The 23,623-nt window shown below is 35.9% G+C and overlaps 1 protein-coding gene across 2 annotated transcripts in view; it reads right to left on the reverse strand.

Moving 5' to 3' along the window:
* The window catches only part of WDR70 (WD repeat domain 70), a 365,950-nt gene that overhangs the window by 133,629 nt on the left and 208,698 nt on the right, over positions 1-23,623 (reverse strand). For both annotated transcript variants that reach the window (XM_054684042.2, NM_001280169.1), the window contains 1 exon segment: positions 13,569-13,743. In XM_054684042.2, coding sequence (XP_054540017.1) covers positions 13,569-13,743 — 175 coding nt within the window.

Raw genomic sequence — 23,623 nt, forward strand, 5'->3', positions numbered from 1 at the left:
TAACTTGAATAATGCCAATCCTCTCCTCTCCTAAAATCCATGTAATGGTTTCTCATTAACCTCAGAAGAGTATCCAAACTCTACATAGCCAAAACAGCCCTATTTGATCTGATATATCCACCCACCTCAACCTTTTCCCACTTCCTCCTTCACTTTTCCCTATGTGAAGGCTAAAGCTGGTGGATCACTTGAGGTCAGGAGTTTTGAGACCAGCCTAGCCAACATGATGAAACCCCATCTCTACTAAAAATATGAAAATTAGCCAGGCGTGGTGATGGGCACCTGGTAATCCCAGCTCCTTGGGAGGCTGAGGCAGGAGAATCACTTGAACCCCAGAGGTGGAGGTTGCAGTAAACCGAAACTGAGCCACTGCACTCCAGCCTGGGCAACAGAGCAGGTCTCTGTCTCAAAACAAACAAACAAATAAAATCTTACTGTTTTTAATAAACACGTCATTTTGACCTTTATATTTTGACTAAATTCAAGTCACTAAATAGTGACAAAGTGAAATTACATCCTTCTATTGAATCTGCTTATTCAATATAATGAAAATATAAGATTATATTAACTGCTTGCTTATATTTATACATTTGACTCTGTAACAGCATCTCTTATGGATATATTTTAAACTGAAGTTTTTGGTTCATGATTGGTTTCCATTTTTTCTGTCCTAAATATCAATACACATCCATAAATATTTATATGTTTTCTAATTCTGCCATGTTTAGCAGAAAATTTTAATTCTTCCAACTTTATCTGTGAGTTCCAATGTTTTCAGAATACCTTTTAAAATCTTTATAAGTAAATACTTATGTGAACTCAATTTTTCATCTGGCTTCCTCAAGCAACTTTGATCAATATGCAATCATATTAATCTACAAAGTTTTGTACACAGTGTTTTCACCAGCTACATTTTTCCCTTCTATATGTTAATATCTATGCATCTAGGCAGTGTATATGTTTTACCTTTTAAGTATACTGCACAAGGTCTATATTTTAAAATTAGACTATGAAAGCTAGGATTTCTGGGGATACAATTTAAGTATCTACAGTGCAGGTAAATAAAGCCCTTGAGATTTAATTCAACAAATACTTATCAAGTCCCTGCTATGCATGGTTTACATACCAACAGATCCAAAGGTAAGGAAGAAAAAATTCACACCCCCAAAGAGCTCGTAACAGTGACATATAAACTTTTCTGTCCTTAGCCAACTTAGGCAAGGCATAGATTACCTACTTCACCCACTCCCATATTCCAGTGGCAAGAGAACTCAGGGCTAAAAGTTCCACTGCACATGAAATATTGAAAAACATTATAATCCATTTTAATAAGAACATAGATCACCCACTTTTTAAACATCTTTATCAAATTATAATTTAAGACCATAAAATTCACCCATTTTAAGTGTGCAATTCAATGATTTTTAGTTAATTTACAGAGCTGTACAACCATCACCACAATCTTGTTTTAGAATATTCCCAACAGGGTCATTTATTTTTGAACCATATAGCAGTGAAATTTTGGAGTGCATATTCTAGAGTCAGAGTTCCTGGCTCCAAAACTTACTAGATGCATGGCCTTGGGCGAGTTGTTAAACCCTTCACTGCTGTACTTCAGTTTTCTCATCTAAAACATGTAGTTAATGGTAGTACTTAATTCACAGTATTGTTCTGAGGATTAAATGAATTAAAATATATAAAAAGCACTTGAAATGGTCCCTGGAACAAAGTAAGTGTTCATTAAATATCACTTGTTAATACTATATGCTTTAAAATCTAGTTATTGGAAAAGAATCGGCTAAAAATACTACTGATGCAAATAGGCATCACTACATACTGAAGGCTAAAGCAAACAAACAACTTATAAAACACAATTATTTGATAGTAAGTTTAAGGAACAATGATTTAAAATTTAAAAACAACAATAAAGCAATTGAAAACCAAACCCATTTAAGATAAAACCTATAATGCTCTGATAGCATTCATTCATTTATTCAACAAATATTTATTAATATGTCATGCTCATCTTGGGCACAGAGAAACAGCAAATAAGACAAAAAGTCCCTGACCATATTAATCTTAAAGGGAAACAAAATAAACACCAGGCAAACTAAAAATAAAACAAAATATTTTCAGGGTTTATATCCCTAGATACATAATCTTCTAGTCCATAACAGAGCATCATGGAGGGAATGGCATGTGATTGGGCCTTCTTCAATGGATGTTGGATAGTGGATGGTGGCTATTTCTACCAGCAGTGGGGGGCTCGTGGGAGAGGCATATAGGGTGGAGTGTTTAGTATAGGAAAAGGCACCAAGGCAGTAAATCAGAGGATAATCATAAGGGAACAAAGTATAATCTAGTCTGACTAAAAAGTTTTTTGATTTAGGCTGGGTGCAGTGGCTGCCATCTGTAATCCCAGCGCTTTGGGAAGCCGAGGCGGGTGGATCACTTGAGGTCAGGAGTTCGAGACCAGCCTGGCCAACATGGCGAAAACCCATCTCTACAAAAATTAGCCGGGCATGGTGGCGCGCGACTGTTGTCCCAGCTACTCGGAAGGCTGAGGTGGGAGAATCACACTTGAATCTGGGAGGCAGAGGCTGCAGTAAGCCAAGACTGCATCACTGCACTCCAGCCTGGGTGAGTGAGACCCTGTGTCAAAAAAAAAAGTGTTTTGATTATGGAGAAAGTTATGGAAGATACTCAAAGGTTGGGAAAAAGTATAAACCGAAAGACTGGAAGTGTCAGTCTGAGAAAATCTGAACTTTATTCAGCACATGACAAGTACTGAAGTAGTAAGTATTGCGTTTAACGTGATTTAAACTGGGGCTAGGTTTATCAGAACATGGAGAGAGAAGGGTGAGGATAGCCAGCATCACAAGTTAAAGGTGATGAGGGTATGAAGTAGAATGAAAGCGAGAGACGAAATTGAGGGAGTGAATGTGAGAAACACTAAAGCACAGAACTGATAAGACTGACACTGGTTATAGGAGGCAAAGAATATTCTAAAGTTCTAAATGGAAAAATAATAAAAATAGCAAAGTCAAAAGGAAGAATGAGTTCTACAAGAGACAGGTTGTGTTTTGGGTATATTGAGCATAAGTTCTGGCATATAATCCTGGTGGGTTGTTTCACATGTAGCTGAATGTATGTCTGGAATAAATAATGCTTAGGACAGAGTTAAGAAGATTTGGTGAGCAGTCACTAAAAGTAATGATTACCGAACTTAAAATATTTCATCACCTCAACAGAAGACTGAGAAAGATGACATCCCTTTGCACTAATACAGAATCCCTGGTCTTACATTTGAGCAACTGTCTTACCAACATCCCAAATTACATGGTCCTATTATTCTTGTGTCACATGTTTCCTATTGTATTCCCTGTGAGTAAAATCTTCTCTATATTCCTGGTGTCCTGAAATTTCATGACGCATGGCTTGGTGTGCGTCTTTTTCATTCTTTCCAGATGAGTCCTTCCTCTCTGGAAAATCACTTTTTTTCAGTTCTGAGACCTCTTTATTTTTAGTAACTCTTTCTTACCTAATTCCAACCTCCCTCTCCTGTATTTTCATTAGAACTTTCTAGTCAAATACTAGACCCTGAATTGACACTGTAAGTCTCCTATCTTTTTTCTATCACTGTATTTTATTCTACTTCCTAGGCTTCCTCAACTATATTTACATATACTTTCCAGGAGATTTTAATACTCCTAGGGGTTCCTTCCCTTATCCCTCAATCACATATTTATTTTGCAAGAGATCTTTCTTAATCTCTTAACATTCAAATTTTTTGGTAGTAATCTGCTTTAGTTTCTTGGTTGTACTAGTCTCTATTTTCTCTCTAAGAGTATCAATTATACTCTTAGAGAGAATAATTTTTTCCTTGAAAATTTCTTCAGTTTTCTACATTATCTCTCTCTCCTCTGACTTGCTTATTCTGTTTAGTATAAGTTTCTGTATTTCATGTTAGAGGATTTCCCCAAATGTCTAGTGACCCATGTCTACCATTAATATCGAAGAGAAAAGCCCTAAAATCCAAATTAGAAACTATATGACAGGGGTCAAAATCTTTTTCTATAAGGGGCCATAGAGTAAGTATCTTAGGCTTTGAGGACCATATACTCTGTTGCAACTACTCAATTCTGCTAATATGATACAAAAGCAGTCACAGATAATATACAAATGAATGAGCAAGGCTGTTATAATAAAATTTATGGACACTGAAATTTGAATTTCATATAATTTTCATGTGTCATAAAATATTTTTATTTTGATTTTCTGAATCCATTATGATAGGCTGAGTAATACTCCCAAAGATTTCCACATCTGAGTCCCTGGAACCTGTTACTATATTACCTTATGAGGCAAAGGGAAATTAAGGTTTCAGATTGATTTAATGTTGCTAATCAGCTGACCTTAAAATAGGGAGATTATCCTAGATTATCTGAGTAGGCTAGATGTAATCACAGGGGTCTTTAAAAAGTGGCAGAGGGAAGCAGAACAGAAGGTTGCAGTGTTATGATATAAGAAGGACTCAACAACGTTGCTGGCCTTGATGATGAAGGAAGTGTGCCAGGAGCCAAGATAAAAGGGCAGCCTCTAGAAACTGGAAAAGGCAAGGAAAGAGATTCTCCCTGGAGCCTCCAGAAAGGAACACCCTGCTAACACCTTGATTTTAGCCCAAAGAGACTTTAGCCTATAGAATTGTAAGATAATACATTTCTGTTATTTTAAGCCACTAAATTTGTGGTAGTTTGTTGCAGCAGCCATAGAAAAATAATACAACCATCCAAAAATGTAAAAACCATTCTTAGCTTGCCATACAAAAACAGGTAGTGGGCTAGATTTGGTACATGGCCATAGTTTTCCTGACTCTCAGTATAGACTCTTGAGCCAGACTGCCTGGGATTGAACCTCAGTTATGCTACATACTAACTGTAGTTTTTAGTAGGCAAGTCAATTTCTTTGTTTCTGGATTTTTTTTAAATCAGTAAAACAATAATGACAGCATTTATATCATAGAGTTGCTGTGTGGATTAAATAAAATATTACAAGTGCTTAAAATATTGCCTGGCTCACAGTAAGTACTTAGTAAGTGCAATAATAATAATAACAAAAACAACAATAACAACAACAGAGGAGGAGGAGAGGACAAACAACTCTACATGAAGATTTTCTTTGCCTGGAATATAGGGTCTCTTTATTAGGCCCCCTTTAAAAGTAATTCTTTTGTCTTCTGTGATGGTAAAGGGAGAGCAGTGATTTGGCTGCATAGAGCAGAGGAGGGAATTATAAGACAAATCAGTTTGCCTTTTACAGGCTTCTCCTACCATGGCTAAGGTTTCAGCTTTCTCTAGGTGGCTAAGTCAGTTACCATGTATGCATCTGCCTTCCAGCTTCCAAATGAATCTTGATACCTCTTTTCTGCTATCATCTCCTCTCTAATTCTCTTCATCCATTTGGGTTTATGCTTTAAAAAGAGCCTTTCCTGTCACTTTAGTGAGGTTTCAGGAGGAAGCATGGTTGAACAAATGTGTTTAACCTGCCATGTTTTAACTGGAAGTCTTAAATTATTATATTATTCAGAGTCTTAAAAAACAAGGATAATAATCATCCGTATTTTTAAAAAACCTTTTACCCTAACTTTTTCAAAAGCCAGTATTTTTTCATTTAGTGAATGTTGCTTCTAACAGCATGTGTGACAAAAGCATTTGCAGGAGCATTTTATAAGAGCATTATTTACAAGAGCATTATTATTAAAACTTATATAACTCTATGAAAATAATTGACAAATTAGAATTTAAGTTTAGTGCCTGCAAGTAATTTGCAGTTATGATGGTTTTGTGTTTTGAATCAATGATATACTTTTTTGGAAATGTAACCATTGAAAATAGGCATGTTAAAGCACTATAGAATAGTTCATATGTCACGTGTTCTGTTGAATATTTGTAAAAAGATCATTATAATTGATGTATCTACTCAGGCATAACTAAAACATGGGTCCATAGCATTGTTACTTATTGATGGTGGTTACATTTGCATACAATGAATGACTGGCTGGAGCAAGGCACCTATACTCTTTATCCTCCTAAACCAAACCTTTAGTCGCCTAGAAATCTGTCAGACTTGGATGCGTAAGATGTTCACAGCCAGAGTTAAATAGTATCTTGAGGTCTAACTTTACCATTCTACAAAAACTGTAAGTACCCTAGGAGTTAAAAAGAAAAAAGACGAAGACCAGCAGTTATTAAGAACCTGTTATGTGCACGTCCTATCTGAATGCTTTATATATATTACCTAATATAATCCTCATAACAACATGACATGGGGGGATCATGCCCTCATTTTGTAAATAAAGAAAATGAGAAGAACAGAGCTTAGGAAAGTCAGGACTCACAGACATGAAATCTGAAGTAAAATATAATGTAATTGTATATCTCAGATGTCATCTATAAAACATGCTGTAGGACTATGCAGTAGACATTTAGCTGTCAATATATACATACATATTCTTCTACATTCCCAGAATTAGGTCTATTGAAGAGACAAAACTTTGAATTTCTAGCATTGCTCTTTATATTTCACACAGATGATCTTTTTTCTCAAAGATAGCAGAAACATTCTCTAAATCATTTGGTATTAAAAAATTGTTTAAAAATAAAATAGAGTTCTTTTTGTCTACAACTACTCCCTCTCCTTATAGTGAATACCGTGCTACTTTAACTTGAACACCTATTATTAGGTAAAAGTTGTGAATTATTGTTAAATGATTAGTCTTTGCAGAAAGAAAGGAGAAGACACCTAGATGAGGTCATTAGTCTGGGCTGCAAGCACAGTCTTAACCATTGGAGGTCATGTTTAACTTATACAAGTCTTTGATGATATCACTATCAGGAAAATAAAGGATACTTATCGACTATAGAGTAATCAGAATTTAAAAAGCTCTCCATACATTATTCCAAAGATTAATAGCTAAAATGGTATGTCAAAGAAGTTTTTTTAAAAAAAAAAAAAAAAGGCTGAAATCAAAATAATCTCAAAGGAAAATTTTGAAATGAAACATGAGTTCTTCACGCATCTTCACAGTTGCAGACGGCAGTAAATAATGAATAACTATGTAATAAAATGTTTTCAAAATCAAAGTCATATGACTTTAAAATTATATAACAGATGACAAATTTATCACAAACAAGACTGGAAACAAGGATAAAACATTATATGCTAAAAATATATCAATGCATTATTTTTTTAAAAATCTCCAAAATCTTGAATACCAACAGCTTAACACTCAATTTAGGGAGTTTAGATTGCTCTAATAGATATAAATGAAAAATATAAAGAAAATATTAACAGCATGCTATCATAAAATTCTTCCTTCTTGCTAACAATCTAGCTTAGTACACATACATAGGGAACCTCCATAAAAGTAAATACTGCCTTCATTTTTAGTGGCTATGACAGCTTTATAAGAATATCCCAAAAGCAACAAAAAGATGCAATTACCAGCCATTAAAAAAAAATCACTACAGAAAGTAGTTAACAAATAGTATGAGAATTTGTCTTAAATTAGTGTACTTGAGGTGTGAGAGAAAAATGTTCAAAGCTGCATTATGAAAATTTAACAAAAAACCCCACTAAAAGCAAATTTTTAAATTGTGAAAATTATTGTTAATGTAAGGCACAGCAGATGGTGTCCAACAGTGAGAAGTGACTTCTAAGAGACTTTAAGTAACTTGAGGGCACCCAGGGACTCAAGTGCCACCTCTCCCACAAAACATTATTTTTATTCTGCTTTACTTTTCCTTCATTATATCAAATTAGCTTGCTGGTGATTCTAAAAGAGAAGATTCAAGACTGTTTTGGGAAGTAAGAATCTCAAAAGATCCTTTAGTATCATTTTTATATGCAGAATAGCTCACTATTTCTGCTTTGTTTAGTAAACTATGAACATTATTACTCTGTAATCCCTATTAATCCTGTTGCTCATCCAAACTGTGCACCTTTCAGAGGCCCTATGACTCCCCACCTGACCTCTGCCTTCCCTAACTCTTCCATATGATGGGCATTATACAAAGTAGCACCTGGTCATAAATTACCTTACAGATCATTCTCTGAATTTTTTACAAACTACTTATAGGTTTAAATTTCTTTTGTCTTATTCTCAGTGAGGTGAGAGCTCCTCAAAAATACCAGTTGAAATGTTCCAGATGTGAACAGATACAGATATACAGATATGGAGAAAATCACAAAAGGATACCTATCAGGTAATTTACAAGCATCAAGGGATAGAGATGGGACAATGACAGAGGAGAGGAGTGGCATAGAATAAAATAATAATAAACCAAAAAACCAACTTTTTTTTTTGAGAAGCACATATTTCATGTAGGTAAAATTACTGGATCCCATTTAAATAAAGACATTTTGAAAAAAAGCAAAGAAATCAAGCTATATCTACTATTTTATGCTTTCAAATTAAAAAAACAAGCTTCAAATTCTCTCTACATAAAAACAAATTTTTTTTTTTTTTTTGAGACGGAGTCTTGCTCTGTCGCCCAGGCTGGAGTGCAGTGGCACAATCTCGGCTCACTGCAACCTCCGCCTCCCAGATTCAAGCGATTCTCCTGCATCAGCCTCCCAAGTAGATGGGACTACAGGTGCCTGCCACCATGCCCAGCTAATTTTGTATTTTTAGTAGAGACAGGAGTCTTGAACTCCTGACCTTGTAATCTGCCCACCTTGGTTTCCCAAAGTGCTGGGATTGCAGGCATGGGCCACCATGCCCAATCTATATATCTGTGAATACATGTATTAATAAGAAGAAGGATGCAGAAAGACATAAAGTAATCTTTTAACATGGGTTATCTGACAGCAACTGGAGACATTTAAAGATTTGCTGTGTGCTGGATATTTCTTTTTTCTTCATATTTGTTGTCTTACTTGCCAGAAGCTGATTTCCTGATATGATTACTGCCTCAGATTCCTCCGTTCCACTTTCTGGCATGGCTGAAAATGGGGGCACTAAACAGCCAACCGAGCTGGGGAAATCTTGCGGCTTTCTTGGTAAGGCATTGTGCTGTGTGGTGATTTTCCCAAAAGGAACAGCCCAAGAATCTGGGCAAGGGCTTGCAGGCCAAAAGGGCAATAGAAGGCAGTCAGATAGAGCAGGGGTCAAGTTGCTAGTGGTGCCTACTGCAAAATCAAACAACCTCAAATATTATTCCCTCCCATCACCTGTGTCTAGGGAGAACAAAACTCCATGAATCAGATGAATCCCAATTTTCCTGACAAAAACTTAGCCTACAAACAGTAATTGCAAGATAAGAAAACATAGTATGTTCTTTTAGTCAAGAGTCTAGTATATTGTAGATTCCTGATAGATATTAAAGAACAGCAACAGTGCTTTGTGCAAAGTCAAAGAATAAATCTGATAGGTGTTTTGATATGAAGAGAAGTTATTAGGTATTCATAAGACTATACATGCTGAATTATTTGAAAGCCCAGAATTATAAAGAGACATGAATATAGTTTTTAAAAATTTGCCTGTTATTAGCAAATCCAAAATCAGTCACATATACAGATTAATATATTTATATTTTATTAAGAATATACCAAAAACTACTCCAATACCTCTCTCCTCTCCCCCTACCCCAAAACTCGTACACATACCCAACTCTATCTCATTGTGTATTCACATAACTAGGATAATGTTTTTATGCTACTATTCTTTAAATGTATTCTTAGAACTAAACTGACCATCTCATTTTATGTTACTATTTTAGAATACATACACATCCATTTATTCATTCAACAAATAGTTACTGAAGGTCTGCTATACACTAGGCACTGTCTTTGCTCTGGGAATACAGCAGGGAGTAGAACAGACAGCAATCCTTTCCCTCATGCAGCCAATATCCTACTAGAAGGAAACAGCCAATAAAGAGGGCCAGGTGCAGTGGCTCATGCCTGTCATACCAGCACTTGGGGAGGCCGAGGTGGGGAGACTGCTTAAGTCCAGGAGTTCAAGACCAGCCTGGGTTACATAGTGAGCCCTCCATCTCTATAAAAAATAAGAAAATTAGCTGGGCATGGTGGCGCATGCCCATGGTCTCAGCTACTCGAGAGGCTGAAGCAGAAGGATCAACTGAGCCTAGGAGGTCAAGGCCACACAGTGAGTTGTAATCATGCCACTGCACTCTAGCCTGAGTGACAGAGTGAGAACTTGTCTCAAAAGTTAAACAAACAAACAAACAAATAGTGAAACATACAGTACAGCAGGTCAGACAGCAATCAGCACTATGGAAGAAAATAAGAGGGGTAGAGAGTACCACTGGCAGGGAGAAGGCTGCAATTTAAATATGGTGTGGTCAGGGAAGGTCTTGCTGAGAAGAAGAAATTTCAGTCCTCTGAACTGAAAGAGATGAGAGAAAAAGCCATATGAATAGCTATAAGAGTGCTGCAGAATGGCCAGGCGTGGTGGCTCACGCCTGTAATCCTAGCACTTTGGGAGGCCAAGGCGGGCGGATCACGAGGTCAGGAGTTTGAGACCAACGTGGCCAATATAGTGAAACTCCCTCTCTACTAAAAATACAAAAATTAGCCAGGTGTGGTAGCACATGCCTGTAGTCCCAGCTACTCTGGAGGCTGAGGCAGAAGAACCACTTGAATCCGGGAGGTGGAGGTAGCAGTGAGCCAAGATTGTGCCACTGCACTCCAGCCTGGGCGACAGAGCAAGACTCCGTCTCAAAAAAAAAAAAAAAAAAAAAAAAAAAAAAGAGTGTTGCAGACTGTCAGGCTCAACATGTGCAAAATCAGGGTGCATGCTTTTACTGCTCCAACGTCATCTCCCACTATTCTGTCCCCCTCTCTCACATCATGCCAACAAGGCAATAGATGCCTTCCTGTTGCTCAAATTATGCTGGTGAATGGGAAGTAGAGAATCAAGGAGGCAGTGCAGATCCACAGAAGCTTCTCTGAAGAGGCCTTCTTCTCAAATGAAAGGCTGACCATCATCATATGAATAAAAGGACCCTTGGGCAAACAACCACTCCTCTTGAGGAGCAATGTCCAGTGAACTTTCTGCAATGATGAAAATGGTCTATATTGTCCATTAAGTAGCCACTGGTCACATGATGCTACTGGGTACCTAAAAAGTGGCCAGTGTGATTGAGAAACTGAAATTCTAATTGTATTTTATTTTAATTAAAATTAAAATAGTCAAATGTGGCTAGTGGCTAGCATATTGACCAATATAACTCTAGAGTAAATGTAGGTCTTGAGAACACAGAAATATATCATTAATAGAGATACCTTACTTCTAAAAAAATATGTTTTGTTTAATTTACTGAAGTTCAAGTTGATCTAATGAAAATTCTAGGATTAAATGTGGCAATTATGAATGTTTTACTTAATCATCACAAAATACAGATTAACCATTATCCATCATATAATTATTTAACTACTGTTTGGAAAAACTATTGTTACTGGGCATTCTCATTTCAGCTTTAGTGTTTCCCTGTGGATGGTTATTTTTCTTGCTGAAAAAAAAGTTAAGAAATTTTTTAAAAATCCAGGCCAGGCACAGTGGCTCACATCTGTAATCCCAGCATTTTGGGAGGCCAAGGTGGGTGGATCCCTGAGGCCAGGAGTTTGAGACCAGCCTGGACAACATGGTGGAACCCTGTCTCTACCAAAAATACAAAAACTAGCTGGGTGTGGTGGTACACGCCTGTATGTAATCCCAGCCACTCAGGAGGCTGAGGCATAAGAATTGCCTGAACCCGAGAGGCAGAGGTTGCAGTGAGCTGAGATCATTCCACTGCACTCCAGCCTAGGTGACAGAGAAAGACTCTGTCAAAAAAGAAAGGGGACGGGAGGGGACGGGAGGGGAGGAGAGGGGAGGGGAGGGGAGGGGAGGGGAGGGGGGAGCAAGGAATTTTTTAAAAATCTGTTTTCAAATCAAGCTGTGTTTCCTGCTGGCAAGTTTTTCTTTTCAACTTGATTTGTTTCCAGTTGACACACATTTGTATCCAAATGTAAAAATATGAATAAAATATAACAAATGAGATATGGTATAATAAACTTACATTCATTTATTAAATACATTCTAACAAAACAATCAAAGACTGTAATTAGCTGAACGGCTTTAAGAGATACTTGTTAGAAAGTGGCATTCCAATGGCTTTCTTTCTACAAAACTGAAAATAGGAGATACTCCTTATTTCAAGATACACAAGACAAATCTTTAAAAACTATATTCAACTTTATAAAAATGTATGGGTTCTAAGAGAAAGTCACATACATATACACTATACAAAAAACACTACTATTAAAGCTACACAAGAAAACTGCATGTTTTATCATTTCTGTATTTAAGTCAACAGCACCCAGAGATGATGAAAACCAGTTACTAAAAAATTTACTGCTTGGTTAAAACTCAGTTTACAATTCAAAGAAGTTTTTAAGATCTCTATGCTGTTATGAAGCTTTATGAGGTTTACAGTAGAGATGAAAACAGAAATAAAAAGATCTGACAAACAGAAAATGCCAAAGATATTTTCAGCATTATCAGTATAGATTCTTTTCCCGTCTATCAACACTTTTTAACCTTCTTCCAACACATCTGCCTGAAAAAACAATTGTGTTTCCTGGGATCCCCTTCAAAATGTAAATATTTGATAGACAAAGGTGGAATATATGCATATATATTTAACTAGAATGAAAACTCCATGAGGACAGGAATTTTTGATAAGTATTATCAGTGCCTAGAATAGTGCCTAGTTTATAGTATGTAGTAAACATTTACTGAATTAATAATGTGGCCAGAAACTTTTATAAAATAAGGATATCCAAAATGTGTTTGTGTAGAATTTTATTTTAACACTGGTGTCTAGACTCATTCCATTTAACAAACATCTTTGTTTTACCATCCATACATAAAACAAGAAGCTTTTTACAGCTTATTGGTAATTGACAGAATTAGCCAAGGGCTTTTGTATTCATTATTTATATGGATTCTATCATTCCTTCCAATTCCAAACTTTATTTATTCTACTAATAGCCTGAAACTGTAAAGAAAAAACCTGAAACCTATCTAAATGAAATGTCATAGAATATTAAAATATTACTTAAATTACTAGAAAAATAACTACAAAACAACTGATGGCTCATCTTGGACTTTTCATGTTTTTCTTAAATCTTTTAAAGGGTATTTTCTAGTTCTCTGCTTAGTGTTGTTTTATATTACTATTAAACACTTCACTTTCAAAATCAAATAAACTGAGATGCCATATAATAAGCTGCACCATGGTTTTTAAATTTTATACCAAAAGAGTAAATTTATTTTAAAAACAAAATATAATATGTACTGAAAAATACAGAGTTGAAATGTCTGCTGAAATGCTGTATACTACAAAAGTCTCAACGTTTGATCACCTAACACTGAAGTTTAAATTAGGTCTAAATTCAGGAAATTCACCTTCATAATATTTTAACACGTTTGTCTTTGTAAGGTGGCCATCTTCTACGGAAAGATTTAAGGTGGCCATGTTCTAAGAAAAGATTTAACTTACAGTCAAATTTCGGTCCCAGATCTGTATGCTTCCATTCTGGCAGGCAGCTGCTATGAGGTTTCCATCTCTACTATATGTGCACGTAGTGGGAATGACTTTTTTGCCTTGCATCGTCCGTGGTTTAAACACACTTTTTTGCTTCTTTGGATTTTCAACTTCCCACGTCCTCACAGTCCTAAAAATGATCAGGAGATTTTTCATTTATTTAAAAAAAAAAAAAGGAGGGGGGAGGTTAAAATAGGGAAGAGTCATAAAGACTGCTTCGCCATTTTGGCACATAAATCTAATAATTATTTTAAAATAAAATAAGACATGCACTGTAAAAGATTCTCTATTTATAAATGAGGTTACTCATGGAAATAAAGTAAACCATCTGAATCATGTTGTCATCAAATTGAAGAGGAAGAGGCAAATTCTACTTCCAATCGATCAGAGTTATTAATTCTGTCCCTCTCTAAGTGGCCTCCAAATTACTCTGACTTTACCCCTGATCAGCCAAACTGCTTAATGTCTGCCCCCTATATAGGCAGGTATTTGTAAATCACTTACATGTGTTAATGCACTGTTTTTAACATACACCAGAAAACACACTGAAAAATAAGTCATTAAAAGAATAACATCCCACTCTAGAGCCCAAGCAAAGATCTCATTCCCCTAGGGGAGAAGTAGAAATACACCTGTCTGTTTCTGAGCTTTTGCCAAGCAACAAGCAACAACAGCTTAGTCCTGGAGCAGAGGTGTAACACCCTTGTACTCACAGTCCTAAGCGAAGGAGCACTGTCAGTAAGGGAGGGTAGAACAAACACCACAAGACCCAGAGGGAGGATTTCAAAAGCTTAAAATACAGAAAAACAAAGATGAGGTAAGCAGCTTCTTGCCAGAAACTATGGAAGCCTAACCACTATGGAACAACATCCTTAAAGTTCTAAAAGAAAAAACTAATTGTCAATCTAATATTCTATAGCCAGTCAAAATATATTTTAAAAATAAGGTGAACTCAAGACTTTTTCAAATGGACAAAAGCTGAGGTAATTCACTACCATCAGACATCTACTAAAATAAGCGTTAAAAGACATAGGTAGAATAAATATGACAAAAGTGGAAATCTGAATCTACACAAAGAAACGAAGAATACTACAAATGTAAAAATGAAAGTAAATGTAAAATGCATTTTAAAAAATGTTTAGATCTCTTTAAAAAATAAATTGATGTAAAGCAAAAATGGTAAAAAAACAATGCACTAATGTACTTTGAGTTTTATATAACCATGTCCAAGTAAAATGTATGACAATAATTGTAAAGATTAGGAGGAAGAAGGAAAATATGTTGTTTTATACTATATTTGAAATAGCACAGTATTATTTGATGAGAGAATTTGATACGTTAAAGATGTATATTACAAACTCTAAAGCAATTGCTATCATATTTTTATAATCAATACATAATAATGAAGATACAATGAAAAATTCTATCAAAAACAAGATAAGAAATCAAAGCAATGTGATAAGCATAAAACAAAAAGCAATATGGCAGATGTAAATTCAACCTCATCGATAATAAAATTAATTAGAAATGGTCTAAAAATTCTAATTGAAAGACAAAGATTAGAAGCTTTTTAGTTTCAATGCAATCGCTTTTGCCCATTTTTGCTTTTATTGCCTGTGCCTTTGGATCACATATAAAAAATCTAAGCCCAGAAGAATGTCAGGAAGGTTTTTTCCTGTTTTCTTCTAGTCGTTTCACAGTTTCAGGTCTTACATTTAAGTTTTTAATCCATCTTGAGTTGATTTTTGTATATGGTATGAGATAAGGGTCTAATTGCATTCTTCTGCATGTGGATATCCAGTTTCTTCAACACCATTTACTGAAGAGACTGTGTGTTCTTGGCATCTTTGTTGAAAATCAATTGGCTGTAAGTACCTGGGTTTATTTCTGGACTATATCATGTTCCAGTAGTTGATGTGTCTGTTGATTACAATAGCTTTTATTTTGAAATCAGGGAGTGTGATGTGATGTCTCCAGCTTTTTGCCTTTTGCTTATCACTGCCTTGGTGATTTGGGATCTTTCGTGGTTTCATATGAATTTTAGGGTTTTTTTTTTCTATTTCTATGGAAAATGACATTGGAATTTTGAAAGAGATTGCATTGAATTTGTAGATCACTTTGGATGGTTTAGACATGTCAACAACATTAATTTTTCTAATCCATGGACATGGAATATCTTTCCATTTATTTGTGTCCTTTTTTTTTATTTTTTTTTAAGACAGTCTCGCTCTATCGCCCAGGCTGGAGTGCCGTGGCGCAATCTCGGCTCACTGCAACCTCCACCTGCTGGATTCAAGCAATTCTCCTGCCTCAGCCTCCTGAGTAGCTGGCATTACAGGCGCACGCCACCACACCTGGCTAATTTTTGTATTTTTAGTAGAGATGGGGTTTCACCATGTTGGTCAGGCTGGTCTCAAACTCCTGACCTTGTGATCCACCCGCTTCGGCCTCTCAAAGTGCTGGGATTACAGGCATGAGCCACCGCACCTGGCCTATTTGTGTCTTTTTCAATTTCTTTCATCAATGTTTGATAGTTTTCTTTCATTTTTTTTTCTTTTTTTTTGAGACAGAGTCTCACTCTCTCACCCAAGCTGGAGTGTAGTGGCACAATCTCCACTGACTGCAGCCTCCGCCTCCCAGGTTCAAGTGATTCTCCCACGTTTAAGTGATTTTCCCGCCTCAGCTTCCCGAGTAGCTGGGATTACAGGCGCCCGCCACCATGCCTGGCTAATTTTTATATTTTTAGTAGAGACAGGGTTTCACCATGTTGCAGGCTGGTCTCAAACTTCTGGCCTCAAGCGATCTGCCTGCCTTGGCCTCCCAAAGTGCTGGGATTACAGGCGTGAGCCACCACACCTGGCCAATAGTTTTCAGTGTACTGATCTTTTAACTCCTTGGTTAAAGTTATTCCCTAAGTATTTTTTTAATGTTATTGTAAATAAAATTACTTTCTTAATTTCTTTATATATATATATACTTTAAGTTCTGGGGTACATGTGCAGAATGTGCAGTTTTGTTACATAGGTATACATGCGCCATGGTGGTTTGCTGCACCCATCATCCCGTCACCTACATTAGGTATTTCTCCTAATGTTATCCCTCCCCTAGCCTCCCACCCCCCGACAGGCCCCAGTGTGTGATGTTCCCCTCCCTATATCCATGTGTTCTCATTGTTCCACTCCCACTTATGAGTGAGAACATGCGGTGTTTGGTTTTCTGTTCCTGTGTTACTTTGCTGAGAATGATAGTTTCCAGCTTCATCCATGTCCCTGCAAAGGACATGAATTCATCCTTTTTTATGGCTGCATATATTCCATTGTGTATATGTGCCACATTTTCTTTATCCAGTATATTACTGATGGACATTTGGGTTGGTTCCAAGTCTCTGCTGTTATGAATAGTGCCACAATAAACATACGTGTGCATGTGTCTTTTTCATATAGATTGTTGGCAGTGTGGAAGTAGAAAATCTGACCAGACCAATAACAAGTAAGGAGAATGAATCAGTAATAAGAGTTCACCATCAAAAAAAAACCAGGACCTGATGACTTCACTGATAAATTCTACCAAAGAGTTAAAGAAGAATTAATACCAATTCTTCTCAAACTCTTCCAAAAAAGTTGAAGAGAAAGGGAATAATTCTAACCCCATTTTACAAGGCTAGCATTGCCCTGATACCAAGCCAGACAAGGATACTATAAAAAAGAAAGCTACAGAACAATATCCCTAGTGAACATAGATGCAAGAATCATCGCAAAAATGTTAGCAAAGCAAATCTAACAGCTTATGAAGAAGATAATTCACCACGATCAAATGGGATTTATCCCAGGTATGCAAGGATGGTTCAATATATGTAAACCAATAAATATGATTACCACAGTAACAAAATTAAGAACAGAAACCACATGACATCTCAATAGATGCAGAAAAAGCATTTGATAAAATTCAACATTGTTCATGAGAAAAACTCACAACAAAATAGGTGTTGCAGGAATGCATGTCAACATTATTAAAGGCCATATATGATAAGCCCACAGCTAACATCATACTCAACAGTGCAGAGTTGATAGCTTTTTCTCTAAAACCAAGATCAAGAAAAGGATACCCACTTTGACAATTTCTACTCAACACAGTACTGGAGTCAATTAGGAATGAAAAAGAAATAAGTTATCCAAATAGGAAAGAAGTGAAATTGTCTCTGTTTTTTGTTAACATTATCTTACATACAGAAAACTCTAAAGACTCTACCAAAACAAAAAAGCAAAAACAAAAACAAAAAAACTGTTAGAGCAGGGAAACAAATTCAGGAAAGTTGTCAGTTACAAAATGTTTGCTATTTTATGGAACTTTCCAACTGCTTTCCAGAGTGGCTGTACCCTTTTACATTTGTACCTGTAATATGTGAGTTTTAGTTTCTTTGCCTCCTCATCAACAGTTTTAATTGTCTTTTTTATTATAACCATTCTAGTGGGTATGAAAAATGCCATTGTGATTTTTATTTGCATTTTCTTAATAACTAAGGATGGCAAGCATCTTTTCGTGTGCTTATTGGGCATTTGCATATCTTTCTTTAGTGAAATATGTACTCAAATCTTTTGCCCATTTAAAAAATTAGGTTGTCATTTTATTGAATTCTAGATGTTCTTTTTTTTTTTTTTTTTTTTGAGACGGAGTCTTGCTCTGTCGCCCAGGCTGGAGTGCAGTGGCGCAATCTCGGCTCACTGCAAGCTCCGCCTTGCAGGTTCATGCCATTCTCCTGCCTTAGCCTCCCGAGTAGCTGGGACTACAGGCGCCCGCCACCACGGCCGGCTAATTTTTTGTACATTTAGTAGAGATGGGGTTTCACCGTGTTAGCCAGGATGGTCTCGATCTCCTGACGTCATGATCCACCCGCATCAGCCTCCCAAAGTGCTGGGATTACAGGAGTGAGCCACCGCACCCAGCCGAATTCTAGATGTTCTTTAAATATTCTGGATGTCAGTACCTTATCAGATACATTATTTGCAAATATTTTCCCCAAGTCTTTGGCTTATCTTTCTTTTCACTTTCTTGATGGTATCTTTGGAAGTGCATAAACTTTTAATTTTGATGAAGTCCAACTTATCTTTTTTTTCCCTCTTTCATCATTTGTGCTTTTGGTGTTGCATCTAAGAACTCACTGCCTAATCCAAGGTTAAAAATATTTTCTCCTATGTTTTCTTTAGGACCTTCTTTACACTTAAATCTATGACTTATTTTGAGTTAATTTTTATATGGTAAAGTAAGGCTCCAAATACACCTTTTTTTTTTTTTCTTTTTTGAGATGGAGTCTTGCTTGGTGGCCCAGGCTAGAGTACAGTAGGACGATCTCGGCTCACTGCAAACTCTGCCTCCCGGGTTCAAGCAATTCTCCTGTGTCAGCCCCTTGAGTAGCTAGGAGTACAAGCACGCGCCACCACGCCTGGCAAATTTTTTGTATTTTTAGTAGAGATGGGGTTTCGCCATGCTGGCCAGGCTGGTCTCAAACTCCTGACCTCAGGTGATCCACCCACCTCAGCCTTCAAAAGTGCTGAGATTACAGGCGTGAGCCACCATGCCCGGCCCCAAATTCACCTTTTTACATATGGATAACCAGTTATCCCAGCATCATTTGTTGAAAGGACTACTCTTTTTACATTGAATTGTTTTGGCATCTTTGTGGAAAATCAATTGGCCATAAATGTAAGGGTGTAAGTGGTTATTTATTGCAGCATTCATTCCTAAGTCTAGATATCATAAGACCTTTTTATTTTTCCAAACCCTTTGATTGAATGAATATTCTGAGTATGTTCCAGAGCCATATAACTTAAATAACTGTAAGTAGAAAACATGAGCACCAAATAAATTTCTCCTAAATGCAACTGTATTCTTAGTGCAATTACTGTGTACATGTATAAAAATTGTGTCCAAAGTGTTTATAAACATTACTCTGGGTTTTATATAGAAATTAGAACATTTTCCCATTTCTGTGAATTTTAATATCTTAATATTTGGGCATTTTTTAAAAGAAGGTCTTCCTTGTTAGATTCATTCTGCCAAGCAAGCCTGCAAGTTTTAGACTTTTATATCACTCAAGTTGCTTATGTAGTCCTTCAAGAAAAATTAAACCAAGATCTCTAAAGTGATTTCCATGCAAAATTAATGCTTCCCTTTACCTCTGCCAAACTCTGTGATGCATTTATGCGGCAGATGCCAGAAAGTTCAGAACTTGTAACTGGAAAGAATTCAAAATTTTAAGACAGAAAGCATTTGCGCCTGGGGCAATGTAATGATCCCACCTGTGTCATTTTCTTGTCTTCTGGATGTTTTCATTGTGTGTCCAGAAAGGCCCAGGCAGATCCTTATTCTATTTTTAAATCTTTTTTTATGAAACACAGTTTTAATTTTACAAGACCAGATCTCACTCCAAGTTTCAAAATATGTGTTCTTCAGCATAAAATGTTTTGACAGATATCTAATGGCCTAGCACTTTAGCATCCATTTTTTAGGCATAGACTCAGAGAACTGGAGCCATAAAATCATAGTGTAATTGGTCACTATCAGATGCTGGATAAATCTGTACTTCTAGGTGAACTGCTTTCTTTCCCTTTCCCTTATTGTGAAAACTGTCTCAATCTGTTAATATACCACTGAAATAAATGGAAATATCTGTTGGACTTACTAGCTTTGATATTTTATTTATGGTCTATGAAGAAGAGCAGAAAAGACCTGGTATTTATTGATTGCCTACTATGTTCTCCAAGCACTATCCTAGATATGTTTATATCCCTAATCTCATTTAATCCTCACAAACCCTTATTGTTGGTATTATGATCCCATTTTTAGAAAGGAAGAACTTTAAATAAGCCAAATAATGACACTTTATGTCTGTGTGTGGTCTTTCATATCATAATTCTAAAGTATCATCTGGTATTTGTGATGTTCAGTTATTTAAAAAACTATCATAATTTATATCTACTGTTGCAAAGTTGAGGGTAGAACGAAGAGACAAATGTGGTATTCAACTTTTTGTACTTATTATTTTTGGGAAACATAGCAAACAGACATAAGAGCTAAGTAAGTGATACAGAATACATTCAATGGGGGAAGGCTGTATAATTCTCAGATACAAATCATGCTGGAACAACTGGATATCCCTATGCAAAAAAAAAATCAACTTTGAGTCATACCTCACACTACATACATATAAAAGCTAATTTAAATAGTTCATAGATGTAGTTGTAAAACTTAAAATTGTGAAGGACAATGTCTACCACCTTGGGTAATGCAAAGATTTCTTAAATACAATCCCTAAATATATTGGTAAATTAGACTGTCTTAGTCATTTTGTGTTGCTATAACAAATATCTGTGGCTGGGTAATTTGTAAAGAAAATAGGTTTATTTAGCTCATAGTTCTGCAGGCTAGGAAGTACAAAAAGCATGGTGCCAGCGTCTGCTTGGCTCCTGGTGAAGACCTCATGCCTGCATAGTGAAAAGCAGAAAAGGAGCAGGCAAGTGCAAAGAGATCACATGGTGAAAGCAGCAGCAAGGTAGAGAAACCAAGAAAGCCGGACTCTTTTTAAAAACCCACGCTTGTGTTAACTTGTATCCAGAATATCTAAAAAGCTCTGAAAATTCAACAATAAGAAAAATAAATCAATATTTAAAATGGGAAAAGATTTTTACAGACACTTCATCAAGTTAGAAAAACAGATGATAAATAGTATATGGAAAGATCCTTAACATAACTAGTCATTTCAGAAATGCAAATTAAAAATCACAATACACTATTACTACAAACCTATAAGAATGGCTTTAAAAAAAAAGCTAACGATACCTAGTGCTGATGAGGATATGGAGCAATTGGAATGTGCATACATTGACTGTGGGAATGCAAAATGGAACTGCAACTGTGGAAAACAGTTTCTTATAAAGTTAAATATATACTTCCCATATCACAAGCAACGTCATTTCTAAGTGTTATTTAAGATAAATGAAAATTTATTTTTTAAAAAACAATAAAAAGCTGTAGATGAATAATTACAGCAGCTTTGTTCACAATTGCCCCAAACTGGAAACAACCCCAAATCTTCATTCTGTTAATGCACTAAAAAAAGTAGTACATCCATAGAGTGAAATTTTATTCAGCAATAAAAAGTAATAGAGTACTGACATATAAAACAACTCAAATACATTCTGCTTAAAGAAGCCACACTCAAAAGACTACACACGATATAATTCCAGTTATATTAACATTCTGAACAAGTCATAACTATAGGGATAAAAAATAGGCCAACAGTTGCCAAAGGTTAAAGGTGGGGATGGAGGGGTTTCTATAATGAGGCATCACAAGGGAAGTTTTTGGAGAGACACAACCATTCATTTATCAAATCACACAGACCTACACATGTAAAAAGGCAAACTTTAAGTATGTTAGACTCCAATAAACGTAACATAATTATATATGCAATATACATATATATGTGATAAATATCAATAAATCTACTTCTCTCTCATTAAGAGAAATCTAGATTTAGTTACTCCAGAGCTGGTTTGGTGGTTCCAGAGTCAAGGACCAGGGTACCTTCTATTCTATTGCTCTGACAAAATGCTGTTTGTGCACAGCCATCATATCCACATTACTGGCAGAGGAAAGAGTAAAAAGGAAGGGGTGAAAAGGGTCTGTAACCTTCTTTCGGAGACTTCTTCAAAGTTTCACACTACCCTTTCATTACACCTCATTGGTCAAAACATAGTTGCCACATTTAATCACATCTAACTGCAAGAGAAGCTAGAAAATACAGAATTTGAGAAGAAAGGAAATGTATATTGGAGTATGCAGCTAGTAATATCTGTTATATTTCTGTTGGTTTATAGATGCCAAGGTGTCTTATAACACTGGGGTTCTGTCCCCTTGCTCTTCACTAGGTTGCTTTATATCGGAGTTACAAAGTGCCTCTCTATTATTCCTGTGTACTGTTTCCCTAGCCCTTTTTTGAGCCTACATTTTGGTAGTTACTAGCTTGTAAAATTTGGTTAGCGCAATCTTAACATTATGTCAGGCACTGGGTTTGACAGCTCTGAAAACTGACTTTCAGTAATGTTAAGCGATTAAGTTCCCAAATAAAGCGGAGAAGAAAGCTTGCAAAAGTAATTTATAAACAAAACCCCCAAAATTTCCTTTGGAATATATCATAAATATTTGACAGCTTCAAAGAAAGCGCTGGCTATTCAAAATCTACACATTTAACATTCAATTGCACCTCACTGTATATAGATTAGACCTCAAAGTTGATTCCTAAAATGCTTGGATAAAAAGTGAAATTATTTCTTTCATTCATGCAACATTTATTGAGGACCTAGTATTTATGTTCCTTCTATATTCAAGAAAAGGTAAAGGCCCTAGGCATACACAGATTAAACAAAACAAAACAAAAACAAAATCCTTGCTCTCAAGGAGCTCTTCTTGTAAAAGAAATAAATGTTAATATGTGTAATTACAATTTATGTGACCTGAGTAAAGTAAGTTCTCTAGTTTTGTATTTTTCAAAATTGTTTAGGCTATTCCAAGTTGTTTACATTTCCAGATGAATTTTAGAACCAGCTTATCCAATTTCTATCTCCAAACATTCAACTGGAATTTAATTGAGATTACATTAAATCTAAACATCAATTTGGGAAGAACTGAAATGTTAACACTATTGACTCTTCTGATCCATGAATACAGTACATCTTCTCATTTATATAGATCTTTTAGTTCTCTCAGAAATGTATTATGGTTTTCAATGCATAAATACTACACACACACACGGCCAGATTTCCATATGTATTATGCTGTTAATCACTGGTATTATTTTCACAATTTTATTAACAATTGTTTGTTGCTAGTCAACAGAAATAAAATTGACTCATAATTACTGACTTTGTATCCTGTGACCTTGCTAAACTCACTTATTAGTACTAATAGCATTTTTGTAGATTCACAAGGATGCCCTCTCTCACCACTCCTAT

The sequence above is a fragment of the Pan troglodytes genome, chromosome 4 (genome assembly GCF_028858775.2).
Source record: "Pan troglodytes isolate AG18354 chromosome 4, NHGRI_mPanTro3-v2.0_pri, whole genome shotgun sequence".
NCBI classification, from domain to species: Eukaryota; Metazoa; Chordata; class Mammalia; order Primates; family Hominidae; genus Pan; species Pan troglodytes.